Below are 16,672 nucleotides of genomic sequence, written 5' to 3'. Positions count from 1 at the left end.
TGAAACGAAATTTCTCAAAATGACCTGTGAAATCCTAAAGGTACTCATTGGACTTTGGGCCCTTTAGTGCAGTTAGGGTGCAAAAAAGTGCCACACATGTGGTATCGCCGTACTCAGGAGAAGTAGTATAATGTGTTTTGGGGTGTATTTTTACACATACCCATGTTGAGTGGGAGAAAGATCTCTGTAAATGGACAATTGTGTGTAAAAAAAATGTAAAAATTGTCATTTACAGAGATATTTCTCCCACCCAGCATGGGTATGTGTAAAAATACACCCCAAAACACATTATACTACTTCTCCTGAGTATGGCAATACCACGTGTGGCACTTTTTTGCAGCCTAACTGCGCTAAGGGGTCCAAAGTCCAATGAGCACCTTTAGGCTTTACAGGGGTGCTTACAATTTAGCACCCCCGAAATGTCAAGACAGTAAACACACCCCACAAATGACCCATTTTGGAAAGTAGACCCTTCAAGGTATTCAGAGAGGGGCATGGTGAGTCCGTGGCAAATTTCAGTTTTTTTTGTCGCAAGTTAGAAGAAATGGAAACTTTTTTTTTTTTTTTTTTTTGGTCACAAAGTGTCATTTTCCGCTTACTTGTGACAAAAAATAATACCTTCTATGAACTCATTATGCCTCTCAGTGAATACTTTGGGATGTCTTCTTTCCAAAATGGGGTCATTTGGGGGGTATTTATACTATCCTGGAATTCTAGCCCCTCACGAAACATGACAGGGGCTCAGAAAAGTCATAGATGCTTGAAAATGGGAAAATTCACTTTTTGCACCATAGTTTGTAAACGCTATAACTTTTACCCAAACCAATAAATATACACTGAATGGGTTTTTTTTTTATCCAAAACATGTTTGTCCACATTTTTCGCGCTGCATGTATACAGAAATTTTACTTTATTTGAAAAATGTCAGCACAGAAAGTTAAAAAAATCATTTTTTTTGCCAAAATTCATGTCTTTTTTGATGAATATAATAAAAAGTAAAAATCGCAGGAGCAATCAAATAGCACCAAAAGAAAGCTTTATTAGTGACAAGAAAAGGAGCCAATATTCATTTAGGTGGTAGGTTGTATGAGTGAGCAATAAACCGTGAAAGCTGCAGTGGTCTGAATGGAAAAAAAGTGGCCGGTCCTTAAGGGGTAGAAAGCCCTAGGTCCTCAAGTGGTTAAACGATGTCCCTATCACAATTTATGGTTTTTTTGTTGTTGTTTTTTTAATTGTATTTTTTTTAATAAAACATGTATGTGGGTAATTTTTGGTGTGGGAGGGAAACTGTTTGTTTTACATGTAAAATAATAGTTTTCTTTAATTAAAAATGTATGTGGGTGCAGTTTACTATTTGGCCACAAGATGGCCACAGTGAAAAAATTCCTGGATGCGAACGATCTCGCATCCAGGAACTAAAAATCAGAGGAGTTGTTTCCTGGGGGCAGAAATACCGTGCTCTCTGGAGAGAAAGCGTCGGTATTTCTGCGGGGAGGTTAGATCGGTGAATGGGAATTATATTCCCATTCACTGATCGGGGGGCTAGCGGGGGGGGGGCGGCGGGGGGTTGGGGCGGCGGGTGCGCACCCGATCGCGCGCACCACGCAGGGAAAGATGCAGTGCCTATCTGGACGAGAAAGCTCGTCCAGATAGGCCGAACTGGTTAAAAGGGATTTTATGACAAGGTGTGAAAATGTCAACTTGGAGATAACTCAGGTGAAAAAGTGTCAGTGGTTTTGTGAGAGCCACACCAGGATTTTCTATGATTACTTCCATCATTTATTTCTGCTTGTTCCAGTGAGAATACTCCACCAATTTGTCCATTCTTAGTTGGCTGAGGATGGGTATTGTCCCAGCACATCACATATTACAGTTCATTAGCCGCCCTCACCTACTGCTTACTCTATATGTGTGTATGGGTCAGGTGACTTCCATTAGTGTTCACAAAATATCATCATAGTTAACTCATCCTCAACATACTGCAAATCTGCAAGAGTGTTGTGTAACACGGTGGCCATACACGTTCACTTTTACTGTCTTTTAGATAAAAAAACACAAGCTGCATAGAAAAATCAAATTGAAAAATCAAATATAGATTACTTAAAGAAATACTGTAGGGGGTCAGGGGAAAATGAGTTGAACTTACCTGGGGCTTCTAATGGTCCCCCGTAGACATCCTGTGCCCACGCAGCCACTAACCGATGCTCTGACCCCGCCTCCGGTTCACTGCTGGAATTTCAGACTTTAAAGTCTGAAAACCACTGCGTCTGCATTGCTGTGTCCTCGCTCCCGCTGATGTCACCAGGAGCGTACTGCGCAGTCCCATTACGGTCTGCTCCTGCGTAGTTAGCTCCTGGTGACATCAGCGGTAGCGAGTACACGGCAATGCAGGCACAGTGGATTTCAGACTTTAAAGTCTGAAATTCCAAAAGTGAACCGGAGGCGGGGCCAGAGCACAGGATGTCTGCGGGGGACCATTAGAAGCCCCGGGTAAGTTCAACTCATTTTCCCCCGACCCGCCTACAGTATCCCTTTAAGAAAATAAAAAAAAAAATCGGAAATTAAAAAAAAAAAAAATGTATGGTGCATGGCCACATTGAAGTGAGATAGTGAAGAGAAAGCGATAGTTGTACCCACCCAAAAACACTGAGCAGTGTAGGCTGTGGCACACTTCCATAAACTATAGTCTGAGCACAGTTCATTGCTGTAGCCACAAATGTAATATAAAATGCTACCATGCAAAGATTAGAAACCGTATACTTTATAAGCATAATACAGAAACATATTTTCTGAGTGCAAGCTCATTCAAAATAGACTGAGATGATGTGCAATACATTCTGTGGTCTGACTGAAGGGCCAATCACTGGGCAATTTTAACACCTCCATAAGTGAGTGTTTTTTTTAACCTTTACAATCTGTTCATAGTATTAATTATTTGTATGCCCTCATATTGCATGGCAGTAGTAAAATTGGCCAATCAAAACTGGAAGTCAAATTTAAAAATTCTGTTTCGCAGTCATGGATGCCAGAATTTGTGATGGTATTTGGAGCATGGGTAGCTTGGATATCTGCAAAGACACTTATTGCCGATCAATATATACGGGTTTTGAAATAATAATAACTTTTTAGGGAAGGACTTGCTTATTAAAGCATGATAATGCCAAACATCCACTTGTCAAACTGGCTTGCTTGCAGTTCACACATGACAAATCTTAAAAAACATTTGGTGTATTATGGAACTAAAAATACAACAAAGGAAAACAATGGAACATTTAATTTGCCACAGCAATCTCAATGCTGCACAAATATTTAAAGCAAACCTGAATTGGGTTGTAACATAAAAGTATGACGGGTTTCTCTGTAGTGGGAAGCATGTGGGTGGATTACACCCCACCGTCACCGGTCATCCCCTCCCCCCCCCCCCCCCCCCCCGATTTATCCAGTGGGTTGAATACGTTTCTTCTGACCAGGAATTTGGAAGTAAAGAACACAACCACACTGGTCACGTGTAAGTAAGGTCTGCGTGGGTTCAGTTAAAGAGACACTGAAGCGAAAAAAAAAATATATGATATAATGAATTGGTTGTGTACTATGAATAATTACTAGAAGATTAGCAGCAAAGAAAATATTCTCATATTTTTATTTTCAGGTATATAGTGTTTTTTCTAACACTGCATCACTCTATAATATGTGCAGATTACACAACACTCAGCATTCAAAATGAGTCTTTCAGAGCAGTCTGTGAAGTAATGACCTCTCCTCTAGCAGAGGAAAAGTAAACAGTTCAATTACAGTTGAGATAATAAAAGTCAGATAACAGCCCTCTCCACGACTAAGTTAGTCGGAGAGCTTAATAGCTTTTTTGCATAGAGATAACAACTGGAGTTTCTCAACTCTTCCTGTACTGGAAACAATTAGACTGATGTATCTGATCTTAATGTTTTTTTTCTTAGCTGTACTACACATACAAATCATAATATCATCATTTTTTTTTTCGCTTCAGTGTCTCTTTAAGGGGTGTGATCGTGGACAGAGAAATTCTGCTCCGTGCCTGAGCGCTTCCCTCTACGGGGCACACACAATCCTTTACAGCCATGCTCCCAGCTAGACGAAGCCTATTTGATATGCTGGGTCAAACAGATATTGAGCGACCCAGTGCTGGATTGGTGAGCTTGGAAAGGATCTGGGAAGCTTCAGAACTATCCAGAGGCTTCCCACTATTGAGATAAGTATCAAAATGTTACACTTTTCCCCACTTCAGGTTGCTTTACAAAATAAAGTGATGCAACAAAAATATGGGACCAATTTTGCTCATTTAGCTTGGGAAAACAAAAAGACATGGTGACCTAATTAACATGTATAAATGCATCAGGAGAACCTCTACACAATCATGACCAGTAGATCTGCTATAAGAAACATTAAAAAATAAAACTTACCATCTGCTCGAATAAGTTCTGGTCCAGAACGACTTATTGAGGACACTGGAAAATTTGCATCTGCAAGAACTGGGAATGAAACATAAGAATCACTTTTTTGCAGACAATCACCTCCTTACTACACATTGGTGTATCTCCTGAGTCTATAAAAACAGTACCCTCATACACTATAGTGGAAATATCCATATTACATGTGATCTCCATGCTTGTTCATTGACAATGGCTAAATGTATTAGAGGCAGGGATTAGCAGTACAGCCAATGTGCATTGCTTAAAAGGAAATAAATATGTCAGCCTCTACTCCCCTCTCATTTCACTTATCCTTTAAGTAGCAGCAGCAAAATATACTGGGTAGAAAATGCTGTGGTTTTCTGACGAACAGCCCTCAGTACCAGCTTTTAATGGCAGCACTGTAAGTTACATTTGAGACTGCAGCTTACTGTCCCTCTTTCAGCTGACAAGAGCGGACTGCACAAATACTGTAAATAGTGATCAAAGTCTGTGTTAAATTGTATTTACTGTATATTCTGGTGTGTAAGACTACTTATTAACCCAGGAAAATCTTCTTAAAAGTTTGGGGTCATCTTATATGCTGGATGTCGTCTTATAGGGCAGATGTTGAAACTTCCGAGCCGGACTGGAGAATCTGTGATTGCCGCATATGGTGGGGGGAGCTCAAAAATGTCCATGGCCACATCCCCGCCGTAAGCGGCGACCGTATGAAAGAAGCAAGGGTGGTGCTGTACAAGTATGGTAGAAGAAATCCACTCATCAGGATTTTTGGAAAGAAGTAACTGAAAGCAGTCCCAATGACGAGGTGAGGGTGCATCTCACTGGGAAGGTGTAAGTGAAGGGTGGAGCAAGCTGCAGGCATCTGGGACACCTGCGGCATGGAAAACAGAGATAGAACGGTGCTCTGCCCTGAAAAACCCGCCTCTTTCACCCATCTGGCCAGCCCTTGTATCCTATTACCATACCTCCTTCTCTGCCTCTCTGATCTCGCTCCTGAGGACTGCAATGAAGCAGGCGCGCATATGCGAGATCTGAGAGACAGAGAAGGAGGTAATAGTATACAAAGACTGGCCAGACGGGTGTAAGAGGCATGTCTTGGCGACAGGGATAGCTGACCAATCCAAGCAGGCTTTGTATACAATAACCAGCCAATTATCACTAAGGTATATCGCTTTCCGTGATTGGCTGGTTGTTGTATACTGGGTACCACATAAAGTACAGCACCAGTATCTGTACCTGTTTATATAGTATAGCACCAGTACATACAGTACAAGTATACAAATGTCCAAGAGTCAAGAGGGGCAGTCTTATACTGCGAGTATATCTCAAAAAGTATATTTTAACTGGAAAAGTTGGGGGTCGTCCTATACGCCCAGTCGTCTTATACGCCGGAATATACGGTATGTTTTTGCTTATACTACCCTGTTATCTCCCTATGTGAAATTATGTCTCTGATGTATATTGTGTGTCCTATTCTACTTAAAGAGAACCTGAACTGAAAATAAAAAGTCAAAATAACTATACCCAGGTCATACTTACCTCCTGTGTAGTCTACTACTCGATCTCTTTCCTGTGTCCCATTTGTCCACTGTGATCAATGGATTTCTCTGTCCTCCATTTAAAAAATGGCCATTACCCCCCAACAGCTTCCTGGTCAGCACACTGTTAAACTGTAATATCACCCACTTGAGCCATAAGGAAACATGGACATTGCCTTGTGCATTCAGTTGTAACGGACAGCTGCTGATATATAACTGACAGAAACTGGTATATTTCAGTTCTGACAAAATCTGTCAGAACTGGAAGGGATCACTGTACGAAGAAAATGGTGAGCTTCTGAGAGGAACTGACGGTGAGGTTAGTATGTAGTATTCATTTGCAGCTTGTTTATTTTAAATAATTTTCCTCACTTCAGGTTCCCCTTAAAGTGGACCCAAATTAAAAATACAAGATTTCAGAAATAAAATCTATTTTCTACATTATAATAATAAATAGCAGCCTTTTTTCAGCTGCATGATGACAAATATAAAATATTTTACATTTATTGGAGGAACCCCTCCCTTCCTTTCATGTTGCCGGGACAAAATCCGGCAAACTGGTGGAGTGGAAAGTGTCCGGCAAAGGAGGAATTGCTAATGGCTGCCACCTGTATAACCCTAAGTATGGAAAGAGAAAGGTGAAAAGCATGCACTAAAATGTTCATAGGCTTGAAAGAGTGTTTATTTATCTTTGTATGTGTCAGAGTGGTGCAACTAAATATTTTGAATTAAAAAAATGTTTAGTTTGGGTCCGCTTTAAAGGAAACCTGAGAAGGCAGTGGGGGAAAAATTATTGCGCAGTCCGCTCCGGCCCATGTGGTGGTGATTGACAGCGCCGCTCGTGCAGGCGCAGTGGTCGCTCTGACGTAATCGCCCGGGACGGAGCTGCGGCGAACGGCTGATGGCAAAGGTGCGACGAGGGACATGCTGGGAGCTTGGGGCTGGAGGGAGCCCCCGGTAAGTAGCGTTTATTTTGTTTAAATATGCCTGATGACTCCTTTAAGCCCTGTACATACCAAGCCCAATTCCGTGAACAAAACAGTTGTGTTTGGCTAAATATAGATTCTGATTCTGACTCCATTTGACAAAAAGTGTAGGTTTGAGTTTACTGTCTAATTGGAAATGTATCATAAAAATCCATACATTCAACAGCAAAAAGGTTGCACTTAAACTAATAATTATTTTCTGCTACAAAGTCAGCCATGACACATTTTGACAATATCGTGTTTTGTTTTAATTTATAATAATGCATCCCATTTATAATGAACTTAAGCTGCAGAATTACTTTAATTGTAAAGATCTTGCTCTACCCTGAGCCATTCCCCTCAATTCAGTTGCTGACATTTTCACATAAAACCCAGATGCCATACCATCTGGCAGTTGTGTGAGGTGACGATCCACATAAGGAAACATTCACCGCCTGTCACCTGCTCTCCAGCACCAGCCCGGAGCCGGACTCGGTGCTCGGTATTGGCGCCGGACAGGCAGCCCCCCATGGAGTCAGATGCAGCTATGCTCAGACTCGACATGTAGATGTCCTCTGCAGCCCTGTAACACCACTGCAAGTCAGCGCTTGACACGCAGTGTTACTACTGATGCAATGCAGCTGCATTTAAATTGCACCCAAATCACACTGGCAGGTGGCAGATTGAAGGACTTGGAAAGTGAAGTTCAACCTCTCGTCTGAAATTATATAAATATTATAATATAAATAAATATTAATATTTAATATTTGTATACAAAAAATGAAAAAGAAAACTGATATAGTCTCCTCCCCTCTAAAGCCCCTTAATCAACCATACAATTTGGTTGGCAAGGAGGAAGCAGGAAGCAAGCTTGAAGCTCCCCCCACGACCAGCCATAACTTACAATGCTTTCAACATGAGGGGCCATCTTGTGAGATGAAGCTCTAAATCCTCTCCCCTCAAAAAGTGCCCTTGTTTACATGTTAAGATAGATGGGTTTTTTGGAACCTTCGTGTCCTTGAATAGTCAACCATGCAACTAGGCACAAGGCTGGGCCAGAAATAAGAAGCTTCGGCTTCCTATTAGCCCATTAACCTGGCAGCAAATTCCTTGTCAAGAAATTTAAATAAGCTATAGTGGGGGTACATTTTATAGAAGAGGAAATATTCCCATGTCCGATTGGGCACATTTCCAATACTCTAATCTTTTGGCAATTTAAGGTGTTTTTTGCTTGTGTTTCGGTGCTAATAGCCCGATGTTCACCTAACACTAACCAATCACCTAACATAGCAGTTCTCAAAGTGGGTGCTGCGGCGCCCTTGTGCACAGCAGACATTTCCCAGGGGTGCTGCACTCTGACCTGCTGTGTGTCTTCATACAGGTAGCATTTTTTGACGGCGCATTTTTTTTAGCAAACACGGTCGCCGATTGCTGTGATCTGCCCCCGGCTCACAGCGATGTGGGGCCCTGATTGGTCAGCTTCTCTCTTCTGTGAGCCGGGGGCAGAGCACAGCAAATCGGTGGCCGTGTTTGCCAAAAAAGCATGTGCTGTCAAAAAATCCTACAAGGACAGCCAGCTGTGCCACTTATGGACTCTGCCTACCTTCTCCAGCCAGCGTAAGTAAGGATCCTCACCTGCCCCTCGAGCGGGAAGGAGGGTGGTCGAGGGTGCACGGGTAGCGTGGTTAAGAGCCGCACACATATTTCTAACGGGGAGGGGGGTTATTGTGACTCTCAGGCCCCCCACATTTTTATCTGGGGGGTTACTCTCAGGCCCCACACATGATGTTACCTGATGGGGGAGGGGTTACTCTAAGGCCCCACATGGGATGTTACCTGGCTAGGGAAGTGGTTGCTCTCGGGCTACACAAGTGATATTACTTGGGGAGGGGTTGTGCAGTTCGTTTGCCCTCTGATTGTTGTGGGAAATGGGACTCTAATGATGACCACAGTATGTGTGGGGGTGATATGTGTGCTTCTGAAGGATTAATGTGCCTTTTTTCTGAGGTAAAGAGGGTTTGTGATGGATGATTGTGTGTGGTAGGCCGGTGTGTAATGTAACTGGTGATGCTGTTTGTTGTGGGGGAATTATTGTTGATAGTGACACTGATGAGAAAGGGTGTGTGTGGTGTGTTTTGTGTGTGGTGTGTGTGTGTGGGTGTGTGTGTGTGTGTGTGTGTGTGTGTAGATCGACAGCCCATAGGGGTGCCTCGAAAAATGTCAAAATCACCAAGGGTGCCTTCACCTGGAAAAGTTTGAGAACCACTGCCCTAACATGGAATAGTGTAAACTGCGCCAAACCTTACAGTAATCAAGATTAAAGATAAAAAAGTCCCATGCGTTCCAGTAAAAGTATATTTCAAATGAGGTTAAAAGCGCTCACCACGTTAGAACTCTTGTAAAAGAAAACTTGACATAGTGTAAAACCGTAACAGCTATGTTTCAAAGTTCCAATAACACGACACCAGGATACCACGGCATTCTGCTGAGCCAGTGCTACGTGACGTCACATCCAGGAAGCGATTGCTGCGGACATGGGGATTTTCGTATAGACGGGGATAATAACAGTGGGAAGTCGCAGTATTCCCCACCAGTGCCTGGTTGGACATCGGACATATACAATACATTTAACCCTTGTGGAGAAGTAAGTGCAATACTAGAGTGTGTGCAACTTACAAAAACAGTCTGCGCTATGATATATTGTATTTTGTTTTGAGATTATTAAAGCCTTTGAAGTCACTGCCTGAGGTCTGCTGCGGTTTGCTGTACTTGCAAGAAGCGGTTTTGGTGAAACGCTAGATCCACCTGGTTTGTGAGGTTGTCTCAATCTGGTGAGCTCCAGCTTGTTCATTTAATGGATATGGTCACCTCACAGTGGGCTGCACGGATTAATCATTGAAGCACTTGGTGTCATGTGTTATTGGAAAATAGCAGTACAGTTTTAAGGCCCGTATACACATGCCAGGTTTTTTTTAAACTACAGGTCGTCAGACTCGCCCGCGGGGCAGTCGTTGTGACGACATTTTACATGTGAGTACAGGCTGTCATCAGGCAGATAAGGCTGGTTTTGACTGATTCGCTCGGCGGGTCTGACGACCCTTAGTTTAAAAAAATCTGGCGTTTGTATGAGCCTTTATACTACTCAAGTTTTCTTTTACAGGAGTTCTAACATGCTGAGCGTTTTAACCTCATTTGAAATCCCCTAACATAAAAACACCTGCCTGGTGCCCTAAACTTCCACCGGTACTTTTCCATCAGCCGGGCGCAACCGCTAGGTTGCGCTAATTACTATTCCCCCTCCAGGCCGCCATGGATAGTAGGGAAAGATGTAACTCCAGCAGAGTTACATCTTTCCCTACCATGGGCCCTATTTTAGGGGGGCCCGTGCCCCCAACATGTCCAAGGGTGCCCCCAATTTACAGGGGTGCCCCGCTAGGACCTGGAGGGGTCGCAGCATGAGGGGAAAGCTTTGCACATTAGCGGGGAGGGGGGACGTTCCCCCCCCCCCCCTCACCTCGGGCTCTCCCCTCTGAGCTTCCCTGAGGCATTAAATAGTCTGTATGCAGGCGGCGGGCAGTGGCAGATGCATACCTTTTGTGCGCTTCAGCGCGGACGTTTCTCCCTCTAGTGTCTGACGCGACTTCCTGTTTATACAGGAAGTCGCGTCAGAAGCTAGAGAGAGGAACATCCGAGGAGCACAAGGAAGGTACGTATCTGCCGCTGCCCGCATACGGACTATTTAATGCTGGAGGGGAGAGCCCCCTCCCCACCGACGTGCTACCAAGCTCTCCCCTCATGCTGCGACCTCTCCAGACCCCCAAACGACCCTAAGCGGGCCCGGGGGGGGGGGGGGGGGGGTGGGGAGAGGGACGCTGGCTGTCAAGGTAAGGGGGGCGCCTGTCACTTCCTAACTGGGGGTCCCTGTCACTACCAAATTTGGGGGGCGCCTGTCACTCACTACCTAACTTGGTGTCGCCTGTCACTACCTAACCTGGGGGTCCCCGTCGCTCACTACCTAACCTGGGGGTCCCTGTCACTCACTACCTAACCTGGGGTCCCTGTCACTCACTACCTAACCTGAACTGGGGGGCACCTGTCACTACTTACACTGGGGGGCTCCTGTATCTAAATGAGCTAGGGGGCTCCTGTCACTACCTAAAATGGGGGACTCCTGGCGCTACCTTAATTAGGGGGCACCTGTAACTACCTAAACTATCCAGGCCAGCCAGCCCAGCATCACCACCAGCCAACCAGCCCAGAATCACTGTCAAAAAGGCCACAGCATCACCACCAGTCAGGCCAGCATTTACTTCAACCAGCCAAGCACAGCCCAGCATTACCGCCAGCCAGGTCACAGCATCACCGCCAGCCAACCCAGCCACAGCATCGGCCATAGCAACACCGCCAGCCAGGCCACAGCATCACTGCCAGGCCTTTCAGCCCACACATCATCCCCAATCCAGCCAAAAACAGTATTGCCAGGCACAGCAGCCAGTAGAGGAGAATTCAGAAGCCAGATGAGAGGTGTCTACCATATTAAAGGGGCATTCTGCCTATTTATGTGAAATGCTGTCTATTTATGTGCCTCATGACTGCTGAATTTGTCTTGTTGGGGGCCTCATGATTTGTTGGGGGCCTCATGATTGCTGAATCTGTCTTGTTGGGGGCCTCACGATTGCTGAATTTGTCTTGATGGGGGGCCTCATGATTGCTGAATTTGTCTTGATGGGGGTCACAGAAAACAAAACTGGAAGGTTCTAAAAAAAAATAAAAATGAATACATTTTTCAGGAGTAGGATGGATGAAATTGTTTATCTTCACAGTTTATTTTCAACTTGGATTTTCCATAATGTTCATGTATGAGTTAAAACGTTTGTACAGTATTTAGTTTAAATTGCTGTTGCCACTTTGCGATAGATAAGTGACTTTTGGGTTGCAGTTTGGGCACTCGTCCTCCAAAAGGTTCGCCACCACTGTCCTAATCTAATGTCCCACCATTGCTAAGTTCATGTAAATTTGTCTCCACCCGTGACCACACCCACATTTTGGTCCATGGCCACACTCATTTTTCGGCAATGTAACCCAAATATTTTTCGGAGTGCTAGCTGCAGTGTGCTGACCTCTGCTGCCTACAGTATAAGCTGTTCTCTAGTGCCTGCACTGTGTGCTGATCTACCTCCAGTGTGTACAGTATACGGTGTTACTGTGCCTTTACTGATTTTAAACCAGCTGTATTGTATGCTGATCCCTGCTACTTTCAGTATGTACAGGATTAGCTGTAAAGCCTGGTACACACATACAATTTTGATTAGCCAATTTTAGCTCTGTTCATCAAATGCATTGTCTGTTGGCCCACTTACTGCATGAGGGTGGTAAAATTGGTCAGTGATTGACCAATCAAAATTGTATGTGCGTATACATCTTTGATCTATGCCGATACTGATTGTAAATTATCTAAATAAAGGACAGGGGGCTCCATCTAATTTTTTGATGGGCAGGCCCGTTATCTGTAGCTTACACCGCTGCTAAGTCCATGTACATTTGATCCCACCCTTGGCCACACCCACTCACTGTATGGCCACGCATACGCTCCCCACCTAGTTCCCACAGGTGCCCCCGATCTCCAAGGACCCTAGGAACACCCCTGTTCCCTACTATCCATGGCGGCCTGGAGGGGGAATAGTAATTAACGCCACCTCAGCGATCGCTAACTTTCCCTACTATCCATGGCGGCCAGGAGGGGGAATAGTAATTAACGCCACCTCAGCGATCGCTAACTTTCCCTACTATCCATGGCGGCCTGGAGGGGGAATAGTAATTAGTGCCACCTAGCGGTTACGCCCGGCTAACGGAAAAGTACCCTTCCACCTTCATAAAAAACCCTTCCTGAAGCCTAAACTTAATCTATCCCCAACCTAAAACCCTTTGTGACATCTATCTTGTTTCACATTAAAAAACAATGAGTGCAGATTCTACCATTGCCTGTGGATTACTGATTAAAGGGGCGATGTTATCCCTGTGAACAATCTTATTGTTTGAACGTTAATTTTATAGCAGTGTGGGGTTACCTCTAGCGTTATTTGTGGATATTAGGCTACCTCCAGAGTGGGGTGTTGCTTTGCATCAAACAATAACATAAAATTATATTGTAATGGTGTATTCACATCACACATTAAGGGCTGGAACCCACAGGAGCGCTTTTGGCAGCGTTGCGATACGCTAGCACTTTGCCAAAACGCTGGGCTAATGTTAATGGATGAGGCAACTTCCACAGGAGCGTTTGCGTTTCCCTGAAATGCAAACGCAGGACCTGCAGCATTTTGGGAGCGTTAGCGCTTCAATGTAAAGTATTGAAACGCTAACGGAAACGCTCAGCAAAACCTAAACTGAGTGGTTTTGCTAGCGTTTTGCGGTTCAGTACACTGTAACAAAATGAAAAATAATTCACAGGACCAATCAGGATAAAAACGCGAAATGCAAAACGCTACGCAACCGCTGAGCAAAAAAATACAATGTTGCAAAACGCGACCGAAAACGCGCATTAATCCGCTTGCAAACCGCTCAGACAAAACGCTAGAGGTAGCGTTTCGCGTTTGCTGATTTCAGTGGGTTCCAGGCCTTACAGTGCAAAGGAATCCATTGCGATAAAGGGATGCATGCAGTGTGCTACTAGATAACATGCGTTAACAGTTGCAGCGAAGCATACTTAAGAATGGAGATGACCCTGTAACAGCTTCCCATGTCAGCACTCAGTAATATGAGCCATAGGGAAACATGGACATTACCTTGCACATCAGTTGTCCTTTCAGTTTTAACTGACAGCAATGCTTAGTGTGGTTTGCCTTCTTAACACAGAAGGTACTTGCAATAATTGAGATTTAAATGCGAATCTGTGATTACCCACAATGCACACAGCTGAATATACAAATTATCTCCCTATGCCCCTAAATAGAGTTGGGCCGAACGGTTCGCCTGCGAACGGTTCCATGCGAACTTCAGTGGTTCGCGTTCCGCAGGCGAACCTTTGCGGAAGTTCGGTTCGCCCCATAATGCACATGGAGGGTCAACTTTGACCCTCTACATCACAGTCAGCAGGCCCAGTGTAGCCAATTAGGCTACACTAGCCCCTGGAGCCCCACCCCCCCTTATATAAGGCAGGCAGCGGCGGCCATTACGGTCACTCGTGTGCTGCCTGCGTTAGTGAGAGTAGGGCGAGCTGCTGCAGACTGTCTCTCAGGGAAAGATTAGTTAGGCTTAACTTGTTCCTGTCTGGCTGCATACCTGTTCTGTGAACTCACCACTGCATACCTGTGCTGTGAACCCACCACTGCATACCTGTGCTGTGAACCCACCACTGCATACCTGTGCTGTGAACCCACCACTGCATACCTGTGCTGTGAACCCACCACTGCATACCTGTTGTGTTCAGTGAACCTGCCACTGCATACCTGTTCTGTGAACCCGCCACTGTATACCTGTTCTGTTTAGTGAACCCGCCACTGTATACCTGTTCTGTTTAGTGAACCCGCCACTGCATACCTGTTCTGTTCAGTGGACCCGCCACTGTATACCTGTTCTGTTTAGTGAACCCGCCACTGTATACCTGTTCTGTTTAGTGAACCCGCCACTGCATACCTGTTCTGTTCAGTGGACCCGCCACTGTATACCTGTTCAGTGAACCCGCCACTGTATACCTGTTCTGTTTAGTGAACCCGCCACTGCATACCTGTTCTGTTCAGTGGACCCGCCACTGTATACCTGTTCAGTGAACCCGCCACTGCATACCTGTTGTGTTCAGTGAACCTGCCACTGCATACCTGTTCTGTGAACCCGCCACTGTATACCTGTTCTGTTTAGTGAACCCGCCACTGTATACCTGTTCTGTTTAGTGAACCCGCCACTGCATACCTGTTCTGTTCAGTGGACCCGCCACTGTATACCTGTTCAGTGAACCCGCCACTGCATACCTGTTCTGTTTAGTGAACCCGCCACTGTATACCTGTTCTGTTTAGTGAACCCGCCACTGCATACCTGTTCTGTTCAGTGGACCCGTCACTGTATACCTGTTCAGTGAACCCGCCACTGCATACCTGTTGTGTTCAGTGAACCTGCCACTGCATACCTGTTCTGTGAACCCGCCACTGTATACCTGTTCTGTTTAGTGAACCCGCCACTGTATACCTGTTCTGTTTAGTGAACCCGCCACTGCATACCTGTTCTGTTCAGTGGACCCGCCACTGTATACCTGTTCAGTGAACCCGCCACTGCATACCTGTTCTGTTTAGTGAACCCGCCACTGTATACCTGTTCTGTTTAGTGAACCCACACGCCGTGTGACTGGCTGCCTGGCCTGCCCCAAGAAGACTAAGTCGCTCCCAGTCCCTCCACACAGCATGTCTGCCTGCAGGCCGCTTGACTACCTTCTCCGCCACCACCAACAGGGTCCGGGACTCCAGGCGGATTGCTGATTTTTTTAGGCCGCTGCTAGCAGCGGCCGCTGTAATAATTTTTCTGGTGCGTGTACATGACTGCCTAATTTTTCTGGCTGCACTGCGGGCAGCTGCAACAACAAAAGAAAAGGCATGTACATGCGCCCATTCCCCTTCGTGATCATTACCTTGCCGTGGTGAAGGGGCTTGCGTATCACAATGAAGCAATGACCGGCGCCTAGATGAGTGTCTCGGGGGGCACACCCACGATAATAAGGTCGTTGCCTCATTGTGGTCAGACCAAATTTGATCAGCTGGACAGTCACTGTTCTGTCATTCAGCTACATCAGCCAGGCGACCATATGGGCTGTAAAGCCACCAAAACCTGCACTCTCGCCATGGTGCGCACCAGTCCAGCACGGCCGTCACTACACAAACAGCTGTTTGCGCTGCGTTACACGGTGAGTTTGGTGTGTCAGTGTGAAGCAGTACCTTAATTACACTACCTGATTGATGTATACACATGCAAGATGTTTGAAAGCACTTTAGGCCTGTCATTTAGCATTCAATGTGATTTCTGCCCTTAAAAACGCTGCTTTGCGTCAAATCCAGATTTTTCCCGGGGACTTTTGGCATGTATCCCACTCCGCCATGCCCCCCTCCAGGTGTTAGACCCCTTGAAACATCTTTTCCATCACTTTTGTGGCCAGCATAATTATTTTTTTTTTCAAAGTTCGCATCCCCATTGAAGTCTATTGCGGTTCGCGAACTTTAACGCGAACCGAACCTTCCGCGGAAGTTCGCGAACCAGGTTCGCGAACCTAAAATCGGAGGTTCGGCCCAACTCTACCCCTGAAGCCAGGCTTGCATCCAGAACTACTGGTGTATAGCAAGCCTATAGCTTTACATGTCACAGAACCACATCAACCCAACATCCAGACAGACTGTTTTAGGCCTGGTGCACACCAAAACACGCTAGCAGATCCGCAAAATGCTAGCAGATTTTGAAACGCTTTTTTTATTTTTATGAGGCGTTTTGCGGATTTCTGCTGCGGATTTCAGTGTAGCATATTTCATATATTGTTACAGTAAAGCTGTTACTGAACAGCTTCTGTAACAAAACCGCCTGGCAAACCGCTCTGATCTGCCGTTTTTCAGAGCGGTTTGCGTTTTTCCTATACTTAACATTGGAGGCAGAAACGCCTCCGCAATCCAAAAAATGCCTCACCCCGGGAGGATTCCTTTCTGCAAAACGCCTCCCACTCTGGTGTGCACACCCCCATTGAACTACA

The 16,672-nt window shown here is 45.3% G+C and overlaps 1 protein-coding gene across 1 annotated transcript in view; it reads right to left on the bottom strand.

Moving 5' to 3' along the window:
* Window positions 1–16,672, bottom strand: part of FUOM (fucose mutarotase) — a 75,629-nt gene that overhangs the window by 57,393 nt on the left and 1,564 nt on the right. The window contains exon 2 of the mRNA XM_068255351.1: window positions 4,437–4,505. Within this exon, the coding sequence (XP_068111452.1) occupies window positions 4,437–4,505 (69 nt within the window). The remainder of the gene's footprint in view (window positions 1–4,436; window positions 4,506–16,672) is intronic.

Source organism: Hyperolius riggenbachi, chromosome 10, assembly GCF_040937935.1.
Source record: "Hyperolius riggenbachi isolate aHypRig1 chromosome 10, aHypRig1.pri, whole genome shotgun sequence".
NCBI lineage: Eukaryota > Metazoa > Chordata > Amphibia > Anura > Hyperoliidae > Hyperolius > Hyperolius riggenbachi.
This window is presented reverse-complemented; position numbering and strand designations above follow the sequence as displayed.